General features: G+C 34.8%; 1 protein-coding gene across 4 annotated transcripts; it reads left to right on the top strand.

Moving 5' to 3' along the window:
- The first annotated feature begins 71 nt into the window (after positions 1–71).
- Positions 72–24,387, top strand: Rdl-1 (gamma-aminobutyric acid receptor subunit beta-like). 4 transcript variants are annotated; one of them, XM_038121434.2, is made up of 10 exons: positions 72–678; positions 7,784–7,884; positions 10,374–10,441; positions 12,614–12,840; positions 12,955–13,037; positions 14,588–14,725; positions 15,431–15,715; positions 15,891–16,069; positions 16,167–16,298; positions 17,391–24,387. In XM_038121434.2, the coding sequence occupies exons 1-10, from the start codon at positions 599–601 to the stop codon at positions 17,553–17,555; spliced, it is 1,458 nt and encodes a 485-aa protein (XP_037977362.1). In that variant the 5' UTR covers positions 72–598; the 3' UTR covers positions 17,556–24,387.
- Positions 24,388–24,474: the final 87 nt, after the last annotated feature.

The raw sequence follows: 24,474 nt of genomic DNA, 5'->3' as shown, positions 1-24,474 counted from the left end.
AGTAATAATATGGATATCGATCCTTATGGCATGAGTAAATTAAATGTTATCAATTTCAAACTATAAATTTTGCAAGGGTCAAATGAGATTAAGAACGCATAGAGCCAAATTAGGTAATTTGACACCACCAAAATAACAAATTGCGTCTTCAGAATCGACATAATTAAAAATTTTAATTATCTTTTACACATAAGGTCAAAAACATTATAATATCATAAATTGCAGACAAGCAAATGCGATAGAGATACGTTTGCTCATTGTTTATATTTGCATCGACCCGCAGAGGGAAGGCGAAGAGAAGCGGGGGAGGGAGAGCAGCAGTGCGGTGGTGCGCAGGCTCGAAAAATGTTGTGCTAGTAAGGAGCTGGCTGGTGTAGTAATTAGGAGTACTCGACGCGGCGGCTGTGGCGACGGTCGATAGCAGGAGCGACAGGCGGTGCCGGCCCGGGTCACGTCCGAACCGATCGATAAGGACACGGCAGCGAGAGCCGAGCGACGTCGGTGTCGTCGGTGCTGCGTCGCAGCCAGTACGCCGCGTGACGTGGGCGGCGAGCGAGGAGGCGCGCCAGCCCGCTCCCATGCGACCCCCGCTCGCGCCATGAGCGGCGTCGGCCCGGGCAGCGCGCCGCTGCTGCTGCTGCTCACCGCCGCCTTCCTGCCGCACGGCAATCATGTCGCGTGAGTACCCCGCCGCCCCTCCCCCCACGCCCCATTGTTTAAATACAATCAAACGTTCACGATCACTAGGTACACGATTTATAAATAATTGGTTATAAATAGTGGTAACAATTAACACCTTTTGTTTTTTTAAACAATGATTGCTACATTCGGTAAACAATAACATAGTAACGAATCGTAATTTCATTGTAAATATCGGGCCACGTGGCTTTTAACAACTTTCAACGATAAACGAGATGCATGAGCCTACAGTAATATTTAAATCAAAGTGAATAATTATTTTTATAGTTGTTTTAAGGACTTCCGCAATACAAAAAAATGGTAATTAGTCTATTTTGGAACCTGATTGTTTTGAACGACGCGAGGCAGTGGCAACTTGGAGTAAGAAAGGCAAGTAAGCAATCCTACTGGATCAGGCTATATTCGGGAAGCTTCATCACATAATCTTGTAGGCCATTAAAAAATGTAAAGATAAAAATATTTTACAGTGCGTCTTGCTGGTGAGTCTGGTTATGAAGATATAGTCTACAAATGTAAACAGTGACTGTGGCTGTACTCGGGTTTTCTCTGAGGGCCAATAAATAAGGTTTAATTCATAAATCTTAAGTAAGACATAACAAGTTGAAGTGGAAATGGGCAAAAAACTATATTAGATAGGGTGAAGACCACGAACAATTAAACGTTGTCGTGTAGCTCGCTTTCGGGACAACCGCGAGTGTTTAAGTTACTCTACACTGTAGACCATTTCTCAAAGTCTCTAAACAAAAATCCTTAACCCTGTAGAGTCTACAGGGTTAAGGATATTGTTTAGAGACTTTGAGAAATGGTTCAAGAGAATATGATATGAAACTTCCCGTATGTACCCCACCCTCCACTGTCGGATGCGCCTTACAGCTTCCTTAGCCAAAGTTGCTACTACTATACAGTATAGTTCAATAGCCTGGCCTGACCAAAACTAGACTATACTTTGTAAATTATTATAGCATGAACCCTATGACATTTGATTGAGAAATACTTATGGCTGGTAAATAAAGTTGGTTTACACTTGAAACTTTGTGTAGATTGTCCATTTTTTATTTATTTTTGTCCTTGTACTTCTTGAATACCTACTAACAACGAATTTTCTCAAAAAAATCTTACAGCAGCGATTAAGATTTATACTATTATTTTAATAGTAGTAGTTATTTCATAGCTAACGTATATGTATATATTCATAAGATATTATTACTGATAAATAACTTTGTAATTATATATTTGTATAGGATTAACTAGTCATTACTGCACTGATATTTTAAAATATTTTGCTTTTTCCTTGATATACACTAATTGTGTTCAGGCTTCTATATCTACTAGAAGTGCTTTAAATGTATGCTGATCACAGTCAGTAAGTGAGTAAAACTTTGACAATTTTATTTTTTAAAGAACTGATTAAAATTTAAAAAATACTGGGCTGGTACCAACCTAATTGATTAATTTTAAAAATATTAAATAATGAAATCCACACTTCTGGTACTATTCAACAAATATATTCAAACAAAGTTCGAAAATGGCCAGAACTGCTTAGAGAAAAGGGAGCACTTAGCGGAGGCAGGAGGCGGTAGATTTATGAATGAAGTTTTGAAATATTCCACGTTAGCTGATGATATTAAACCCTGTTTCACAATGTCTGGTTAGTGGCTACCTGTGAGATAAAATGCATGCAGACATTGTGAAACAGGCCCTTAATATCTTGTTTTCTTTACACTGTCACAAATAGTAGGCAGCACATTCCTCGCACAAAGAAATGTTGCGAAAAAGATTCCGCTACTTCACTTCATAATAATAGCGTAAAAAAATCCAATTCCTAACACGAACATGGATTTATCATCAACTGAAACTTAATATTTGCCTTTGTTCAGTAGAATCGCAAAGCTCTATTTACATAATATACAACTGGGCGCAACATAGCGTTCACGCGACTTAAGGGCTATCACGCCAAACTCTACTTAGGGAATGGACCCATCTGGCAAAATAGCCACTTATTAAATTGAAATCCCCTGGCAATAACACACACTAACATGATGCGGCATCAGCGTAAAGGATTGATAGAGCTTTATACTATTTTTAAACAAATAGCTAGGCGTGTTGTAATAATAATATAAAATGATATAGCTTCATAACAAATGGCTAAACGAGAGGTTTATCGGATATCTAAAAGATGCATATAAATTGCCAAAATGATTAAATCGTTCGTACTGATGGATCTACTATGTAGGTAGCTATAGTTATAAATATTAACTATAGCTACCTACATAGTAGATCCATCAGAAGGTTCTCCTGAGCAAGGACTTTTGGCCAGCGGGAATAGTGTTTCGACGCTAGAGGGAGGCGAAAAAGACTATTAAATCCCCCGATAGTGCTAGATTATAAGTAATTTTTTTAAAGTAGTATAAGAACATTATGTATTAGTTATATTTATGTTAATAATTGTATTTTATGTATTGTTTCTATGGGCCTATTAGTTGCCTGAAATAAATGAGTATTAATTAATAGTATCAAAAAAAGTTTGAAGTCTGCCAATAATAAAATTATGGATATGCTATTTCCATCTTATCGTAATTATAGACGCCGTCTGCAATGTTGAAGTAAATTTAACAGCGCATGAAATATTACCAACTAAAAATGTAAATATTGTGTTGAAAGTTTAAATAAAATGTTTTATTAATTTGGTGTCAGCATTTTGTGGGTGGAACTTTTTAATTGCTTGCGAGTGTATTATGGTTACGGATATGAGGTAGCAAAGAATGAAAGAGATGCGGTTAATAATGCACTTGTACCGTAATATGAACTGTAACACATAAACTGAGGGTTCAGAATTGAGAGTCTTGCAATCTTTTAAAGTGACCTGCCCCGGGTAACTCCAAATTCTATTTTTAGCCTGAGCTGAAAAAGTTCGTCCGCGGGAGACCCGCATGTCGTTTAATTAATGTGAAGAGGTGATAGCAGAATATCATTTATTACAGAACCTTTATGGAGAGCCGTCGAACAACATGGGCTTAAAAAAACGTTTGTTTTTAAATACCTTTAATATAGCATTTCTCCTTTATGTTCATTCCTCTTTCGTTTTCTATGATTGTCCAAGTATAATTTTTCAAATGAGATTTTATTGCATCTAACATCTATACATCTTCATCGTCAACATTTACTTCAGCTATGCTGACAACATAGTCTTCCAACCATGCAGGTGGTATTATATTTCGACGTGGTCTGTCTGGTTCAACTTCCACAATATTTTCTTCCTGTTCTTCAAAAGTTCCAACCTCATACATAATTTATGTTTGTATGCTTTCTACAGTATACCTGATTTCCATTTCCGAATAATTTATAATATTTACCGCTATCTTGTATTACACAAAAACTGCTTAATCTAATAATTTCCTACCATAATATTTTAAGAAACATTGATATTTTATTAATCTCTCATAAAAATGTGAAACTTATTATATTTTTCTTTTAATGAATATTGTACTCCTAGTTAACCACGTTTCAAGAGGTCCTCCTTCTCGATTACCTCACTTCAGTGAAATGGAACTTGACTTTTCGATTGATGGTGCTTTAGCGAGTGTTTGTTACCGGAATATATTTTTTTTAACGAAATACGAAACGTTATGGTCTTTTATTTGTTGTGAAGAATAAACTTTTTACTTCTCATTTAAAAAAATAGAATTTATGGATATGTTGTTGATTAGTATTGTGTCTTCTAAAACATATAGTTTACAGCTGGACGTAGGCCTCTACTAAGGCAATGAATGCTGTCTATAGCTTTACGCATCCAATAATTAGGTACCTACCTTACTTTTTGCACGTCTATCTAGCCCGAGGGCGTTTGCCTAATCGTGGTCTCCACTAAGACTAGCTCACTGCCACTTTATGTCGGTGACTATTGTTCTCTCAGTACTGTCATCAGCTTCAGTAGTAGCATAAATGTCAAGCTAACAAACCGCGCAAAGTTGAGAGTTGTTTTTGAAAAGGTATGTACAAAAGTGTATTTTATCCTATGATCGTAATTTTAGACACATTATAAATGATAGGGTTATAAATTAGTATATGTATTTTATTATTTTAGGTACAAAACTACTATTGTTTGATCTTATGAGTGAAAAGTTTGAGTCTATCTTAGGATTTGTAATAGCAAAAGACGATTATTCGATCCTTGACCTGGTTGCGGCACACTACAGTCCACCACGCGATGTGTATGATACGATGTTCGAACACGCTACAAACATTTTTAAAAGCTTTTTTATGTAGCAGTCATTTTTACTTTACTTATAATTATTTGACAATGAACTAAATTTTGTTATCGCACAATTTATTATTTAAAATAAAAACGTTATAATAGATTTTTATCGTTTTCAATCATGTACATTATAATATAATGGCTTGATTGATGATGATGATCATTTGTATTTATAAGTATAAAGCCTGGATTTGGTCATATATTAAAAACAGAAAAAGGATCCGGTTTGGTCGACAACTATTCTAATGCAGACTGCAGTTTTATAAGATAACAGCTACTGCAGGACTAATTATAAATTTATACTTGATATGAGCTGTTTAGTATTCATAAAGATTAAAAATTAACTGTAAAAAACTATTTTACCATCATAATATTATAAAGTTGTGGACTGCGTATTTAATATGTTTGGTCCTTTGTTGGCCTGCGTAGGTATTTAGTGTTCAGTTCTAATGCGTGCACAAGCAGAATTGCGCAGCAGAGATGTCAACGACCTTCTGTTCTAAGGGCAAGGGTTTGGTTTGAACTGTCTGGCATCACGCCGTCTATGAGACACAGGCCCGGAGGCTGCAATATCCTTGGAATGTTGGCCGATACTCGTGCCTCGTGCTAGACGAGACGTTGGGTTTCGTTTTTAAGTAGGTAGGTATCTAGCGAAAAAAAAAGAATGATGCCTGAAAATTATTTTTGACATTTTTTCAACACACAGATTTAAAAACGATGCGTCTAGAAAAATCTAAGTAGTTCTAAAAGTAAATTCCTTGTGCGGCCTAGAAATGGAGATAAAAAAAATGATTTTTTTAATAAAACAGTCAGTCTAACTATTATTTCTTACTGATACAAACTTTAGACCACCCTTTCACTCTGCAGCTGTAGAATATTGAAAAGTCTTGAAAAAGTACTCATAAATCATTAATAGAACTATACTTGACTATTATTTTTCTAAATACAGTATAAGACTCCATTTTCACCCCTTAAAGTAGAGAATTTTAAAATTCCTTAGTTGGCTCCCATGCACCGCAAGGAGTTTCTTGACTTAGCCGGGCTGTGCGTTGATTCTAGGTCAGTCATTCAGGACAAAGAATTTTATAAATATGTATAGTAAATATTGCACGAATATATACCTTTTATAAATAATTGTACAAAAGGTAGACTTAATGCTAAAATAGCAGCTATAAGCACTTAGAAACAGAAAATTAAATGGCAATATTTAGAAAAAGCTGCTCTTAGAATTCGTCAATTATTATGGTACATGGAATCTTGGACCTTGTTTTAATTAGTCATTAACACTGAGTTCTAAAAACGATAAGTACTGAATCGTCGTCAATTCATAACTCTATCATGCACAAGCATTCTGAGAATGCATTGTCGGAGGTATAGATAGACAAATAATCCAGCCTCGGGTTTCACGGCAAGTGAGAGCAGTCACCCGGGCCGGATCGATAGAGCGTTGTCGCGGCAATCTTTGGAACGCGCTTGCGAATTGGTAGCAGCGCTAGTGCCGTGCTGTTATTATATGTATGCCACCTGGCAAAATATGAAAAAAAATATTAATCTTTTTGCTGCACATGAACAATAATTTATTATATTATTTATTTTGCCTCATTAACAGGATATAACATTTTCATTACGCATAAGAATGAATGGGATAGTCTGATATAATAAACTTGCCGTGGTTCTTTCCAAAATGGGCAACATCTTAATGCAATTAGAACTTTGAGAGGAACATGTATGATTAAAATTTTGGTGAGGGCGATGTGTGGGTGGATGTAGTAAAGCCTTTTTGAGGATTCGTTAAAGTTAATGATGTGGTTTACACAGTAGCCCGTTAGCTTTTAAAAACGTCAATTTTAATTAACGACTGCTTTTCTTTTAGCTCTGAATCTAGCTAGCATTACATTGATAGGTATTGTTTTTATTTCGTGTTGTATAAAGAACTCTTAGGCAGGCCGCACACCAGGCATACATTTGTGTCTTACGATATTTACGTCGCCACAATCGTTGCGCTACAATTGTATGCAGATACAAATGTATTGTATAGGCGCACATTTGAGGCACAGTTGTAGCGTGGCACCGCTTTGAGAATGTCGACATCATCGTCTGATGACGAAGATTTCTTGATGTGGCGATTGAGAAAATAAAGACGTAATTGGGTTCATCCGTTTAATCAAGATTGCACATTGTACGGGAATTTCAAAATTTCAAATATTGCCAATCTTAGTCCAAATAATTTCTGTAATCCGTCTGTTACTATAATCATTGAGCGTGTGATTGTATAATACAGGGTTTTTTTCAACCTCTGCAATAAACTCATCGTAAAATTCAATGTTGTCTTTCATTTTTGCAAACCAACGCGACACAAAAAACGAACGTGTTCGATCTTAAATTCGTGTGGCGCGGACGACGCCTCGCCACAAAGTGCGCGCGCCACAAATGTATTCTCGGTGTGCGTGCTCACGTACAAAATGTATGGGGGCGTAAAATGTGTCGCGTTTAAAATGTGGCGCCGCAATTATCGCGCCACAAATGTAAGCCTGGTGTGCGGCCTGGCTTACCAACCCGCACCAACACAATCGATTTGAAATCATAACAGCCAGGACCATATTTTTTTTTACCTACTTAAAATCTTCATTGTTTTTTTTTGTCTGACCATTTGATGACTATTTAAATCGACTGAAAATACCTTTCTCTACAACCCACTTAACTCTATAAATACAACAAATAACCAATCACCCTGTATTATGATATGCTATTTCTATTTTAATGTCCCTTTAAGATCATAAAATTAATAATAGACTGAATTGAAAATTCCTTTTTCGATTTTGTTTTCAGGGGTGCAGGTGGGGGTGGCATGTTTGGAGACGTCAATATATCAGCAATACTGGATTCATTTAGTATAAGTTATGACAAAAGAGTAAGGCCGAACTATGGAGGTTAGTATGAGTCATGTATATTTAATAAATATCGCTTTCATTCATGAGTTGTGAGCTGAGCGAATTCAGTTACTTCTCTGATACTACCATTTGTATCGCAACACACAATAAAATTTTCAACGATAAACGATTTTTTAACATACCTATTGGTTTGGAATATACCTAGGTTGTTTTATAGGGTTCCATACCTCAATAATAGGAACTCTTATACGATCACTTTTTTGTCCGTCCATCTGTTTTTTCGACTGTATGTCACCACCCTTTTTCTCAGAAATGGGTAAATATATATTTTTCCCGCTGTTTCGATGGTGAATAGGTCTTTCAAAAATATTACAGGCATACTTTAAACATTTTTTTATTCAGAGTTTGGTTTACGAAATATTAAGCTTCAGAGTGCAAAAGTTTGCCCCCCCTACTGGCTAAATGGTTAGTCCAAAAAATATGAAAAAAATCACAGATGTAGTTCATATGACCAAATTAAAGGGAAAACTATCTCAGATAAGGAGACTTTACAAGCTTACGAATATGTGATTACAAACTTACATTTAGTGCCAATTTGTACAAAGTCGGTTATCTAACCGACTGGGATTGATTTATAAATTAAACGTTATCTCCATATAAAATTCATGAAAGATGAGATGTGTCAAAAGTCAACCACTACTCCCTGGTTATGCTTTAACCGACAATGGAGAAATTGGCACTTAAAGTTGCAGAATTGACCATGACGTATATCGATGTATGGCAAAATATAATTTCAACTGCAAAGTTAAGTTTGTTTTTTGAGAGAGCTTATCTTTGTACGGAACCCTCAGTGCGCGAGTCCAACTCGCACTAGGCCGGTTTTATTTCTAAGTAAATACCTAATAATTCCGGGGTGTGTGCTATTCATTGAAAAATAGGTCTAATATTATTAGGTATTGCTTTACGAGTAATTATTTGGCACTGATAGCGGTCTTTGAAGGGTGTAGTACAGATTTGGCCCACAACAATGAAATTCCCGAAATCCTTACAGATATCCCAAAACCGATTAATCCACTATTCAGGTAACAAAAGAGAGTTCGCCGCTTTGCGGATATCGTTATAATGGCAGATTATTGGCTCAAACTCAGTCAGCTTGGACAAGACGAAAGTCATGTTCATTCTAAAATGAAACCGGATCCAGTGATCGTTGGAGCTGCATGATGACTACCACTCTCCGGCAGACTTTACGGCTAGGCAGAAGCAAACTTCGACAAGAAGGCTGAAAGGCATATCCTACTGGGTTGGGCAGCGGAAGCTTACTCAGATATTTCCTCGACTATTCCTCAAAGTCTGAACGCAAGGGTCTTCTACCAGAGCGTCATACAGATTTTGACGTGTGGTGTAAAAACGTACGTTCTTACGTTCTTGCGGATGTTAGATTCTTTCAGCAAGCTATGGAAAGTGCTATGCTCGAGATTTCTCTGAAAGATGAACATTAAATGATTCACCTGATAAATAATAAAGTTACCGATATAATATTATGGAGCTTTAAAAATCTATATGTTGAAGTGACAGTAGTCTCGTATCTGCTGTAGCATCGATAACCTTTATTGTAACATGACATGAACCTTGACCACCATCGTTGTTCTATGTAAGTTTCATACCAAATATCGATTGAATAGCACTTAACAACAGTAATTATATTATTCCATGAAGTAGGTAGACTACTACGCTGTCACTTTTGTTTATGGTTTGTATTTTACGGAGAACTACTTAGTATAGTCTCTTATTATGTTGGCTCAACCTTCCAACAAAAGAGTACTAAGTAATTTATATTTTTAGAATAGTTATTAGTACATAATTATATATTGTAGGTAAAACATAAAAATACGATGCTGAACCTTACAGCTTATAAGTCTTAAAACATCTACATCAATTGATTCATTTATCATTGTATGTGTGTAAAAATAAAGTAAAGTTGTATTAATTATTAAATCTAAAGCTTGTAACTTTATTGACAGGCTTGGTTTTATTCAGATATTTTTGTGAATTTTACGTACTGAATTTTTTTGACAGATTCATAATTATTAACAACCAGTAGGTATTATTGAGTTTATTACACAGTTCGAGGACAAATACACGATCAAATCAAATGGTTCGGTAGTCTATGTCCACAGCCATCGCTTTCGCTGTATGGTTGGTGTCCATCATATTTCTATATTGTATCGTTTTCAGGGCCACCCGTGGAAGTGGGGGTTACCATGTACGTGCTCTCCATCAGCTCTCTGTCTGAAGTGAAAATGGTATCTTTTATAGCAATACTAAAAAACACAACGCATACATAGCAAGATTTTTTCCCTTAGTATCACCAGCATTAAACCGTCCATCGTAGCACCCGTGTCCACGGTTCGATCGCAAGCGCCGCCGCCGCCTCGCTTGCCCACAGGCGATGGGGCACGTCACCATCCTCTGGTTTGGTTTTCACAGCGCCGGACGCGCGCGCTACTCACGATTGGGCTTGATTGCAGGTCCGCCGGTGGAGGTGGGCGTCACCATGTATGTGCTCTCTATCAGCTCCGTCTCCGAAGTGCTCATGGTACTCGTCCCTGTCAGTTCACGCTTGACTCGGTCGCTGCCGAGTCACCGGCCTCGACCGAGCAGCCCTAGTCACGAGGCTGCGAGCATGTCCGCGTTTGGTGGAGCAGATGGCCCTTGTCCGAACACTTTGCTTTTTTATTATGTTGGATTTCATAAATCAGAATTAAATCTTTTCAAAAATACAAAATCAGCATAATAAGAAATGCAATGCGATATGTACGACCTTGAATATTATTGTCTGTTCAGCAGTACTCGTAACTCCAAAGTTGCTGTTCTGCGTATGAGAGGTGATAGACATCTGTTGATTTCATTTGATCATAACCTACAATGGAGACATATACTGATCGTCTTCTCATTAAATTTTCATTCATTCTATTCAAGTCGGCAGGTGAGTATTACCTCAAAAAAATTTAGAGGTTCTTAATAATTGAAAAAATAGGATGGTATGCCATTCACGCCGATATTCCAATCGTGTCTTAATTTAAATTAATGTTAACAATTCGTTTAACTTTCGAAAGCTCTATGGATTTGCGACGACTGTTAATTCTTGTCGTTATTAACTTAGTAGTTTGATGTGTATGTTATACGTATATGTGTGTTGATATATTCCTCATTGTTATTGTATCTTTTCATGCCCTTCAGATGCTTGGAACATCGAAACTGCTCAAATGAAATCCTTGACACACAAGTTAGGATAAATCTTCAACATAACATGTGGAAAATGCTAACTGCAAAATAATAATTTTTATGACAGAAATTTTACTGCCATTCACAAAAAGATATATTTTTTTGCAGTGAGCTGATTGCACGTTTAACAAAAGGTATTGCGTACTATAGCGTACAGCGCAAGGGAAATTTTTCACATAGTTCGACCGACAAATCTAATGTTGTGCTTAAAAAGTAAATGTTGATTTTTAACAAAGCAAACTTTAACTAATGATCGATCCCAAGATTAATAAACCGTGTCGTTCGAACAAAAAGAAACCAGATCAACCTGATCAACATACACCGACGGATCTCTTCAGACATAACTACTGCTGCCAATCTTTCTTAGACCCTCTGATACTGGCTGTGTATATATATAACAAGTTGTACAGAGCCGCCCTAAATCATCATTCTGTGTGAGTAAAACTATAGTAAAGTAAAGTAAATACGTATATATATATATACATATATTAATGACTAAAGAAAACAATGCATTTCGGTGTTCCATGGTTATAAACTGATGAGCTGCTAGGCGTAAATTTGGATGAAGGACCCCAAGGTGGAAACCAAATCAAGGTTGGGAAGGTCACAGCGAGACGTGACCCATGGCCCTGAGGGGGTAACCAAGTCACGGGACCAGGAACCCACATAGTGTCATCCTGGGACTGCTGTGATGGCATGTAAAGCTTGAAAGGATTGCCTAGAACATCGAGCCGTGGGTGCGACTGCGCCGCCACCCACTCACCTAGCCCTTTCCTTAATCTCTTCTAAAAGCACTCACCTTCATCTGTAGACTCACCCTGTGTTTAGACGCTGTCTCCTTATTATTTCAACGCACAATCCATTATCATTGTCATTTCAAAGATGCGTCTTACTCGCTTTAGTAAAAGTTTTACAAAACAAAAGATGTATTTTTATGTGTATTGTGTTCTTTTACGCCAGCTTCAAACTTCCATCTGTGTAAAACCCTTTCTTTAAAATATCTAATTGTGTGTTCTGTGTGTGTTATCCATAACAATTTAGGACAACCTGAGCTAAGCATGCAATGTCTGTAGATGTTTAAAATGATCCATTACATACATATTACATATACTCTTTTCACAAAACAATACGATACCAAGGAATCAATTCCCATTTAAATCGAGTACGAACCCATAAATATCATAATCATTCTTCATAATGCTTTACATACACTTAGTTAGAAATTAATGTCATTGCTCCAAACTGCCCTCATGGCAAAAGTTTCACAACGAAACCAAACGGTGTTGGGTTCGAATCCCGAGTGCATTCTATTTTGAATGTTACATACTCGTAAATGAGGTTTCCTGAATTCTCTTGATTAGACTGTGATGAAACAGTAAATTCATTGGCCGTGCACTATGTTGGGCATTATATAATCAACATTTGGTTTAAACAATATAATTGATCATGGTTGGACAAAAACTATAAAATTATTTATTTTCAGGATTTCACATTGGATTTTTACTTCAGGCAGTTTTGGACAGATCCCCGGTTAGCGTATAAAAAAAGGCCAGGCGTAGAGACGTTATCAGTTGGATCTGAATTCATTAAAAACATATGGGTGCCTGATACTTTTTTTGTAAACGAAAAGCAATCATATTTTCACATAGCTACTACGAGCAACGAATTCATTCGCATCCATTATTCAGGGTCTATTACCAGAAGTATCAGGTATGAGTACGAATTTAATTACTTTGAATATTTAAGTAAATATATTTCCAAATTATTCAGACATGATTTACTTAGCTCTATAAGATAAGTGAAATTATTTTTAATGTATTTCAGATTAACTATCACAGCTTCATGTCCTATGAACCTGCAGTATTTTCCTATGGATCGACAACTGTGCCATATAGAGATAGAGAGTTGTAAGTATCTTGACTAAGAAATAAATGTGTTATGTCTTACCATCACTGCACTGGTGGCAAATATGTACTAACCTATGATTAGGAGAAATTTTGCAAAGCATTGAATTTTTTCCATTTACGTTTTTTGTCCAAGGGCAAAATCAAGCCGTTTTAAAAATTGAAAATAAGTTATCAAAAAGAAAATATTATATTTTCTGAATGGAGGATATTCAAAACATAATTAACTGAAACTTTAGTATCCTTTAGTGTTATGACCAAATTACCTATATGCAACAATCAATAATATGCACTCACTAAATAATAACTGATGTCGATTCTGAAAACAAAACATCTATTTTTTACATTTAAAAACTAAAAAAATTGGCATTGCAAATGAGTTTTACGGAAACTATAGTAGAGGCAAGTTTAAAACAAAATTAAATTTTAAATGAACTTAAAGTTTTGACAGCACTAGCATTAGAATTTTGTTTTTAGAATCGACATCAAGTTTACTTACCTACTGATTTATAAAGTATTTGTTTTGTGATAACTGTCTATTTCAATAATTAATTGATGAATGGAATTTAAATCAGGAATGAAACTAGAGAAACCCCAGAAAATAGTTGAATATTTGTACAAATTAATATTTTGTACTTATAATAACCTAATAAATTGTGATGCACTTAAGTTGATGATAGAAAAATAAATATGAGCCATAATTTGAGATATATACGTGTGTATCGTGCTCACTCAAAGCAAACCATTTGAAATTTAATCACAGAGCAATTAAATCACTAGGCTTGCGGCATTGTGTTGTGACCACTTTCTTGTATCACAGATGCTACTCAAAAATACCCTGTGAGCACAAGCGTGCAGTTGCACGACCGACGACACGCGCTGACAATTCCTTGTGTTCTCATTGGTTGAACTGTCTCCTTCTCGCATACAGCACCCGCAGAAGGCAGACTCGTTTAAGTTCTTTATAGAGCCTTGTTCTCACGAGCATTAATGAAAGTCGCGGATTGAGTCACGGAGCCGAGCGGGCTGGAGGAAGCGGGGACGGTGAGACTCGGGTCTGCACAACACCTTGGGCCGTGCGCAGACGCGCGCCGCCCTCCATATCAAACCCAATCCCAGCGATGCACCGCTGTCGCTTTTTCGCTACACATTTGTGTGTTATTATTATTAATTTAGTTCACATAGTATATTTTGTTTGCACATACATTTTCTTCTATGCAGGATCTATCTTATAAACTTTGTAAATACGTTGTGTATGGATCATTTTTAGTTTAATGTATATTGAATGCTTCATTTTTTTTTAAATGTCTCACTTTTAGAAGTTTTAGATTTTTATTTTTCTATCATCTATGTCGAGTTGATCCGAATCATTAGTGGTTAGATAGAGCATGTCACTGATAAACGTCTAGCTGGGGTCGGCCCAGCCACGTGTTGCTATACATACATTCGCGCCCGCGTCCATCTACGGCAGCGTCGCCGCGGCCGTGAGGGTGGGCTGGCGATGCTTCGCAGCGTAAGTGATAGCGTTTTGTGTGTTTGGCATGTCTCCGGAGTCGGGTACACAATGCGCGATATTCGGTACCATTGGCGCGACGGCCTCGCTAGCGTCGGGATGAGCAACGAGGTGCAGCTGCCGCAGTTCCGTGTGCTCGGGCATCGACAGCGAGCAACTGTTGTTACGTTAACGACAGGTATCAGATCGCCTCGCCCGCTCCCCTTGCACTCTCTATCCACCGCCCGCCACTGACCCCGTCTCCTTCAGCCCGTGTGCAGCCGCTGGGTACCGCGACACAAGCACACACGCTACACACGACATGTCAGTCGCGCGAGGTCCAGCTCGCGAGAACCGCTCTCACCCCGACCGAATCACTACTACTCGTGTCGCAAAACCCACTGCGATGGGCCTGGGGTTATTTCATGTTTGTGTCCGCTGCGCACAGTCGGCTACACGATGCGGGACATCCGCTACAAGTGGAACGAGGGGCCCAACTCGGTAGGCGTGTCCAGCGAGGTGTCCCTGCCGCAGTTCAAGGTGCTCGGCCATCGCCAGCGGGCCATGGAAATCTCCCTCACTACAGGTATCAAGATCCAAGGATTCTACTTAAAAAATGTAAAAACATCTAAAAAATAAGGATGACAGCGAACACCGTGACTAACACTGGACAGAAACAACCACAACAGTACTCTTCACGTCCTGCTTTTGTATTTGTGCACAAAAATCACATAGTGTGGTGTGTGTCACTATTTTTAAATTAAATACTTATTCCTAATGAAATATACATATTATTATATGTCCTAAGTCATACCACTCAAAATATCTTTATATTATTGAATATACTTTTTAGACGGCAACTATGCTGCACGCTTCGAACTGATCCATTTTTAAATTCCCACAGGAAATTACTCAAGACTGGCTTGTGAAATACAGTTCGTACGTTCAATGGGATACTATCTTATTCAAATTTATATTCCTTCGGGGCTTATTGTTATTATATCCTGGGTATCGTTCTGGTTGAACCGGAACGCCACGCCTGCCCGAGTTGCCTTGGGCGTGACGACAGTGTTGACGATGACCACGCTAATGTCGTCCACCAACGCTGCTCTACCAAAAATATCCTACGTCAAGTCTATAGACGTATATCTGGGTACCTGCTTCGTCATGGTGTTTGCCAGCTTATTAGGTAAATATAATTTTAACATCATCTTTAAAATAATCACGAAAGCGAATGACATCTTTATCAAGCTAATTGCGAATATTACAAGTGCCAAGCGAAGTTTGTGTTAGGAATTTAGAATACTCGTTACTAAAATTTATCATCGGGCCGCGTTGTGAAATAAGTTTTCCTTTCTTTTCAGAATACGCTACTGTGGGATATATGGCAAAAAGAATACAGATGAGAAAGCAAAGATTTGTGGCCATGCAGAAAATTGCATCAGAACAAAAGAAGTTGCCTCCAGACTGCCCGCCACTCGGTGATCCTCATACGCTTTCCAAGATGGGAACGTTAGGAAGATGTCCACCGGGTAGACCTTCGGTAATATATTTTGAAAACATGCCTTAATATTTTTTATCTATCATAAATTCATAACAGAACCCTTACAATATTTAAATATATTTTAAAACCATTCCAGGAAGTAAGATTTAAAGTGCATGACCCAAAGGCACATTCAAAGGGTGGAACACTAGAAAACACTATAAATGGCGGAAGAGGTGGAGGAGACGAGGATAATGTGATTCCTCCGCATATCTTACACCCGGGAAAGGTAAATATAACCTTGGATTATTCATGAAAGGGCTTGCGCCACAACTTGTTATCGTGAGCATAGGATTGGATTCCGCTGGATGTTAAAAGTTTAATATCTTATATGAAACCTTACTTTTTTTAACCTTACTGTCTTATCTAACAACAGCCGAATTATGTTCTAAAACTCACTCTGCTTGCGTACCTTTGGGCAGCGATGTTTTAGCTGTGCGAAACTGTTTTTTTGAAATTTATAGTACCTACGTTATATTTTTTAGTCCATTATCCATTTACCTTTTACATTAAAATTTAAAATATGTTTTATTTTTTATGAATTTCTGTGTTTTTGTCTTAATAATTGAATAAAGGATTTTCAGTTATAGTTTTCTTTCATATGAGTATTTATCAATTACTATCACTCCTTATTTTAATTTGCTGGCTTCACAACAGAGTTGTATCTGTATATACAGGTGTCCCAAAAGTGAACATCATAGCTTGGAGGGCTGATAGGCCAGCTCAGGAGTGACAAGAATATCTCAATAATTCTTTAATAAAAGTCAACACTTTTAGAGATATTGTAATTTTTATATAATTGCTGATTATTGGAACTTAAGATCAGCTTAATTCTGGTCACTACTGACCTCTCAGTTCTCCATAGCTTGACGTTGACTTGACCACTCGGTGGCTATTCGTTTATTTTATTGTAGTCATTACGCTCTTTATAACCTCTTATTTTTTTTCATCAATATGCAACAGGCGCAATTATTTATATATTTTCAAATACCTATTAGAAATAGTATATATATTTATTGACTCATTAAAGTCTCGAAAATAAAACTTTGGAGAATTTTATTATAATAATACCTAATTGGTTTCTATAAACAAGTATTGTATCTTTGTATTACTTACAATAAGTTTCGTTATGCTGTGGCATTGGCATTGTAGTTCCCAAAAGGATGTCGATAATTTTGTAATTGGATCATTTCCTATGTTTCATTGAAATCTAGAAATCTCTATAATGTGTTTTCTAAAAGTTTACATTTTCATTTACTTCGTTAGATATGGCTATTAGTGAACGTTCGTAAATAACACATGTATTATTCACGTTTTCCAGGACATAAGCAAGTTGCTCGGCATGACGCCGTCGGACATCGACAAGTACTCCCGCATCGTGTTCCCCGTGTGCTTCGTCTGCTTCAACCTCATGTACTGGATCATTTATCTCCACGTTTCCGACGTCGTGGCTGACGATCTGGTGCTTCTGGAGGAGGATAAATAGAGGGCTATTTATAAAATCCACTTATTTTTCCACAAAGTTAACCATGGCATTCAATCCCGATAATAGTCGTACAAAAGCTAGATATTGCATAGTAAGCGCCAATCGCCTTTTTAGCATGTAATGATATGATGAATATAAGGTACAATAGTGAAAATCCAGATAGTATTCGATAGATGAAACCCTTACAAGTTAATAGTGTATGGTTGAATGACCCCGAATGGTCCGGATTATGAGAATAAGGTGTGAATGAAGGCATGCGGAACTAGCGTGTTTGATTTACATTTACGTAGTTTGATACTAAATGACTGAAATGATGTATAGTTGGAAAAGACTGTATTTAAAACACTCTTATTGGACTAGACTACTAAAACGATTATTCTCTTCCTCTAAATCCGGTGGCTAATGAGTCTATCACAGCTTCTTTATATAATGTCTAAATAGAGTACTTACTTAATTCTAGAAAAAGTGCCGGATAAGAATAAAATTAGGATATTTACGACCGATAGATTACTCAGAGTACCTTTCCTAAGGTAATGTAATTAGATAATATACAATGTCGTTAAGATTACTGAAGATAATGGGACATGATTGGCATGGAGCTTGAAGGAATACGGTGGTACATTTCCCCTGAGAACGAATGTTGATACTTAAGCGACTTGTGGAAGTTTAAATGAGAATGGAGAAGAACAATAGTTTCTTATTAATACTATATATTTCATTCCACGAATTTTCAAATAAAATGCACATTTGTCTTTACTCCTTATAAAACACCTACTACATTATAATAAATAATTGATTAAGTAATTTGAATGCCATGTCGGTATCTCATGTCATATTTATTTCAATATATTTCATATTTTATTCTTTGAGTGGTAAAATAAGTGGTAATTACGTGGAATCGATCTAATGCTCAAAAATTTTTGCTTATTATATACTCAATTATGTAGTGATGACATTAGATTTTCCAATGTGTTATTATGTAGATAAGGTAGTTATTATTATTCGCGGTTTCTTTTTTGGGTTGTAGATGCTACTCATTTGTTACATAAATTTTATTATACTTACCTATATAGGTATTATTTTGTAAAGCTTTGTATTTATGTACCAAATTATAAGCAATTATTTTGCTTTCATATCAATGCATGCTTTAACAATTATAGCACCTATATCCCAATTTATGAATATGAGATAATTTTAATAATAATACATGTTAAATGTTTCATATTCTAAACAATATTGGAATATATTTGCTATATTGGTCAAGGCAGACTGATTATTAATCTTTAATCTTTAAATATACTTACTCTTTTATTTGTAGCCTCCTAGTAGATAGAGTTTATTAACTGGTTATGCATGATAGTGATATTAGTATCATATTGTTTTGAAAATTTAAGGTCTACTTTCAAACAAATTTCACTAATATGGACGAATGAATTGTATTTTTAATAATAATGTCGTGGTCGTCTAATTACCTATTCAACGATTTATAGGTTTTGCGGACGATCACAAGAGTATCGAACGATGTAAACAAAAGGAACATACATTTATTTATACAAAGTTTTTTCAGAAGTGCGTTAGATAATAAAGACAAAAAGAGATGACTCAGCTCGTCATTCATAACCACTCTTTGTACTACGGGTGTACTGGAAATCGACTGTACCATATCATTGAAATTTTCTGAAACAGACCTTAATATTCTGCCTTAAAACTGATTTTATCGCACTTTGTTATTCAAATAAATTAAAAATGGCTATACCCATAATTACAATTATTAAATAGACATTTCAGTTCATATTTAGTTAATTGGGTATTGATCTTTATCTAAATGTTATTTACAAAGTATGATAAAATCATTACTTGGCCATTGCTCAGCATGTGTGTACATACTTTTTGTAGTATTTATATACCAATTAGTACGATACGTTTCACTATGATATTAACTTATTGTCATCAGTGATTACAAATTTATGTATTAAGTGCAACCTTACGTAAAACATGATCCCAACAGTTTCTGTATTCCAATCATACATGTCATACGTTACCTTGTTACGGTCTAAGATGAATTAAATATTTAATGTAACAGCTGTAAAAAAATACTTACTCACCAGGAAAATTATTAAAGGCAAAAATCCCCACATACCTAAGCTACACCTTAGTTAATGTAATCATAATAATTATAAATATGCTCAAGTATAATATAATATAAATTATTTTTAAAAAACTTTCCATCGCCATTTAATATGGCCAGTGATAAATTGTAAACTTTAGAAGGTGAAGATAATTTAAATATAAATAGGAATCTCATGCACATAATCAGTATCGTACAGGGAATTTTGTAATTTGAAACTCAATACACACACTCACAACGCCACCAAAATTTCAGTCTTTTAAGAATGAAATATGTGATTTTCCCTTCCTATTACAATATCACTACGCAGGTATAGTGTTTATTATGCTCAGTTAATTTAAACTATGTAAGCTAAATATTTTATTGGCCATTTCATTTTGAGTCACCTTACCTCTGTCAGTTTTAAGACCTATTTGACCGTTTGTACTTTGATTTCACACAAACCTTACACGAGAATTTCAGGTTTATTTATTGATCATCTAAGAAACTCATACTCGTATCTATATCTATACTTAGCCAATAACTAGCACGTTCGAACGTAGACTCTGCTATGCTTATCGTATAAAAAGTATTGTATTACCAATACCACGATTCCTTCTATTGTCGCAATACGGTTATATTTATTTATGTTCTTAATTTGCCACAATCATTAACGACAATAGAAATAATAATGGTCTTGTTACTTTGATTTGGCTGGTTTTAGTGAGATGTCTTTTTAGTTGCACATTGCATTTTATATCCATGTCATTTAACGCTACTTGAGCATTGGATTACTTTTGTTAGTGTAGGAAGCTTAGATCAATTGAATTGCATAAGCAAAAACATATTTAGCTTATGTAATAGAAATGAACTAGATTTGTTTCACTAACAAAAGTATGTAACATATACAAATTTAACACCCTCGTTGATCTGAAAAGCAGGGTAGCCTGTCTTCAGCCAAGATATGAAATAGAAACTACGGAGATTCAAATCATGTTGTTGATATTTAAATTATATAGATCTAGAACGCAAATTAGTGTCACAGCCTTAGATTAACTGCCATTAATATAGTTTCATGTAATTATTCAAATTAATATAAGAAATCTAAATATTATGTTGATTGATATAACATACGAGTAAAAAATATTTTAATAAAATGAGCCTTTGGTGCAATAATAGTTTTTATACTAATTTCTTTAAAATTAGCGGAAGCTACGTTATTGGCCAGCTATTTTGTACAATTATAACTGAGGCTAAACTAAGAACTGACGATTGTATCTAGAAACTGTTAGATGTTTCAAAATCACACTTACCTTATGAAACGAGGTACTTATATATTTTAGGATAATGTCTCTGGATCCATACAAAACTTAATAAACGACATAATATACACAGTTAAGCCTCATTATTCACATTTTAAGCAATATTTTACAGTAAGTATGCAACGCAATGAACGATTAAATAGTTATTATAGTAGAAGATTTCGGTATGAAATAATAAAATATTTTGAGGTTGTTTTATGGTTATTTTGAAATTTATATATTTAAGAAATATCGATCTTATAATGTCCTATCACGATGCACAGCAATACTGACACTCTGTAAATTGTGTAACTTATATAATCACCACTTTAATTGTAGCGATACTACAAAACTAGATTAGAATATACTATTAAGAATATTATAACATCTAGTACTTAATTAATTGTAGCATGATTGAGTACGTAGGACTACCAGGTAGCCACGGCTTCGTCTCTATGAAACGAAATTCTAAAATACTGTATTAGTATAATAGCAAATAAGATGGATTGATGGTAATGATAGATAAGTTTCATTTCTCATATAAATAATTATTAAAATACTATTTCTGTTACCCTTTTGTTCAGGTACAATGGTTCAAGTTGACACAAACAAAAGTCATTATAGTTAATGTAGAACATAAACAAGCTGCCTTAATTTAACGCCGAATATACCATAGGTTACATCAAGTACAATCCGCGAACACCATTATTCGAGGTTAACTGTAGATATTTATACATTATACGCTTAAATTCATAAATATTGAGATGAACAGTAATACATTATTATTCGTGTTATTGCACAATTTGAAATAGGGCTATTTGTGGAATGGAAATAAGTCTAAATTTTCGGAAACTACCTACGACTTAGATAGCTTTTATTCAGACATGGTAAAATATACAGTTTATGCGTGTTGCAAAAGTGGTAAACTAAGCCCAAAGGAGTTGTCTCAGTGGATCGTTAATGACAAAGGCATTATAATTATGACAGTACGAGTATATAAATTTTGCAACATTCAGTATATGGAGTTATAACTATATAATACGTACTTACGATATAATACGTCAGTGTTCATAAATAGAAACAAAATACAAACATATTAATGTTAATAAAGTAGGTACATTAATCACAAATAAGAACTTGTGTGAGAAAAAAAAAGTTAGGAGTTAATGTTTATAGTTTTTGCAATAATCTGCTAAAAATAAATCAGTACAAAAATATTATAGAATTTTTATGATACATCAAGAAAAATACTCAACATTGAACCTGTATTGTGAGGTGATAGATGTCAGATTAGGTATTAAGTGGAGGTTATTTATTTATAAAATATAATATTTATAGTTATTTAGTGTTGGAGATTGTTCTAATAGTTAAATGTTTAATTGTATTTTAACGATATATACATATTTTGCAATAAAATTTCCTACACAATAACACCAATTTCAAATATTATTAAGACGCTTAGATGATACTTAATTTAAGTTGAATATTATAAAATTTTATCAAGTTATGAATGCCGTCACATAAAAAATATTGTAGTTAGAAATGGTAATTTATATCTTTATAATTCAACAGTATGTTTGCTATACCCAGCTCCTTTTTACACCTGTGTTCACTTCACTTCAATAATCAATAATAAACTCAACATAACTCAAATATGACTAGCTCATGTAGTAGTTTTAATTTATAAAACAAGTCCATCAAACTAAACTTTTCAATAAATACCTACCTTTGTTTCCAAATACCTACTCTTTATGAAATTTGCTCGCTAGGCTATTTTGTTATAGTATATTAAGATAGGTATTATATATAGCTTGTGCACTGGAGCGGAGCGGCAAGTGTCTGAAAAATCCATAAATTTCTCAAAATCATTGTTTTTATAATTTTATTGGCGTATTAATGCGTCCCTGTCGGTATCTTCACACTCTCCGCTACAGTGGACTGGCAGCCATACTCTCTTAGAAGCATAACAACCCACTGTTGGTGTCAACGTAAACCTTTGTAACCTGCTCTCATTTAAGTTTAAAAATTTTAGAGTTATATACCTAACACTATTAACATTACTCATTGTATTGCACATCTGATAATAATTGATTAATATTTTCCAATTCCAAATCATATACGATATCGAGCACATTATTTACTTTGTAAGAACACAAAAAGTTCCTATCGGATTTTCATAGTTTTTTTATATAAGTACCTACTTACTTACATACCAAATTCAATGTAATTGTTCATAATAATTGTTTATTTTATGTTAAAATAAGGTAGATCATTATAGATATTTGGAAATTATATTTTAAGTTTGATGTGGTAAGGTGCATGTGCATTGATTTAGTATGAAGAATACATAAAATTCTAAAGTATAAATTGAAACCCTTCCTTCATATTATGTTTACTTTTGAAAGTCTACAAGACATCACCGTTAAATACAAATACTTACATACATACCTAATAGGTATAATTTTAAGACGTAACGTTAAAGTCCAATGATCGAGATGTCACACTAACTATGGTAGGCTTTAAGGTGAAACGTAAGCTCAACTAGCGCCCAATTAAAAAAAAAAAACATAACTTCCGTTGGAAAGCGATTTCCCATAAACAGACACTTTTCACTCCCTCTTCATGCTAATTCTAATTTTAGAAGATAAAATGTAGAAGTTAAATTAATAAACGCTAAAAACGGCTGTTTCTGGCGGAAACGACCTCAACTTCCACAATCTACCGAAGTGGCATTGAGAATAATGAATTTATGAATGATGAATTTATACATGAACCGCGTAATTTAACATTACTTTTACATGAGCTATTATTGTTTGACTTAACGTTCCGTCTTAAAATAAAAGTGAAAAAGTATTAATTCAAAATTTAAGATGATTGTTAATTTTTTCGTACTTACTAATAAAATAAATACTTATAGCCAAAAAAATCGTTGTGAAAATGTGTGCAGTCTATGTAAAATTTTAAGAAATTATTTAACAATACTGCAAGGCAGGTTAATACCGATAAGACTTGAAAGTAAATCGTATCTTTTGTGTAAAACCAAATTTCTTTAAAAAATAATTACCTAATTGATTGTATCTCTAAATAAGCAATAATATTATGACTAAAACACGAATTCACTTATTATTATTAAATCATAAGTTCCCCTTAAATTTTTCATACATTTTAATGAAAAATCAAACACTTCACTTTATTCTTACAACACCCAGCCTAGTTTATCTAATATAAAAACAATTAAATCGAAAGAAGAGATACAGATGAAAAACTATCCGGTGGTACAGTTGAATTGACTAAATAATTTCTGCTACTTACTATGTTTAGCATTAAAAACAACTATCATCCTCATTTATGTACCATGAAAGGATATGATAATATATGATATAATGTATGTATCAAAATTAAATAAAACCATTTTTAAGTAAAATTTTATTGTATTTTATTTGAAATCACGATATTCTATTCTATTCTATTCTCTGTAGGGGAGTAAGTACCTGCACCTGGCTTTATCGAG

This window comes from Plutella xylostella, chromosome Z, assembly GCF_932276165.1.
Source record: "Plutella xylostella chromosome Z, ilPluXylo3.1, whole genome shotgun sequence".
Classification (NCBI taxonomy): domain Eukaryota; kingdom Metazoa; phylum Arthropoda; class Insecta; order Lepidoptera; family Plutellidae; genus Plutella; species Plutella xylostella.
Note: the sequence above shows the minus strand (reverse complement) of the source record. Positions and strands in the feature narration are given on the sequence as shown.

What these genes read in the sequence shown, in the direction of transcription:
- Rdl-1 (XM_038121434.2), top strand. Translation starts at nt 599, where the DNA reads ATGAGCGGCGTCGGCCCGGGCAGCGCGCCGCTGCTGCTGCTGCTCACC. An exon ending in TGTTGTTACGTTAACGACAG is followed by an intron (nt 14,726 to 15,430) that starts GTATCAGATCGC and finishes AAATTCCCACAG; the next exon opens with GAAATTACTCAAGACTGGCT. An exon ending in ATATCTTACACCCGGGAAAG is followed by an intron (nt 16,299 to 17,390) that starts GTAAATATAACC and finishes CACGTTTTCCAG; the next exon opens with GACATAAGCAAGTTGCTCGG.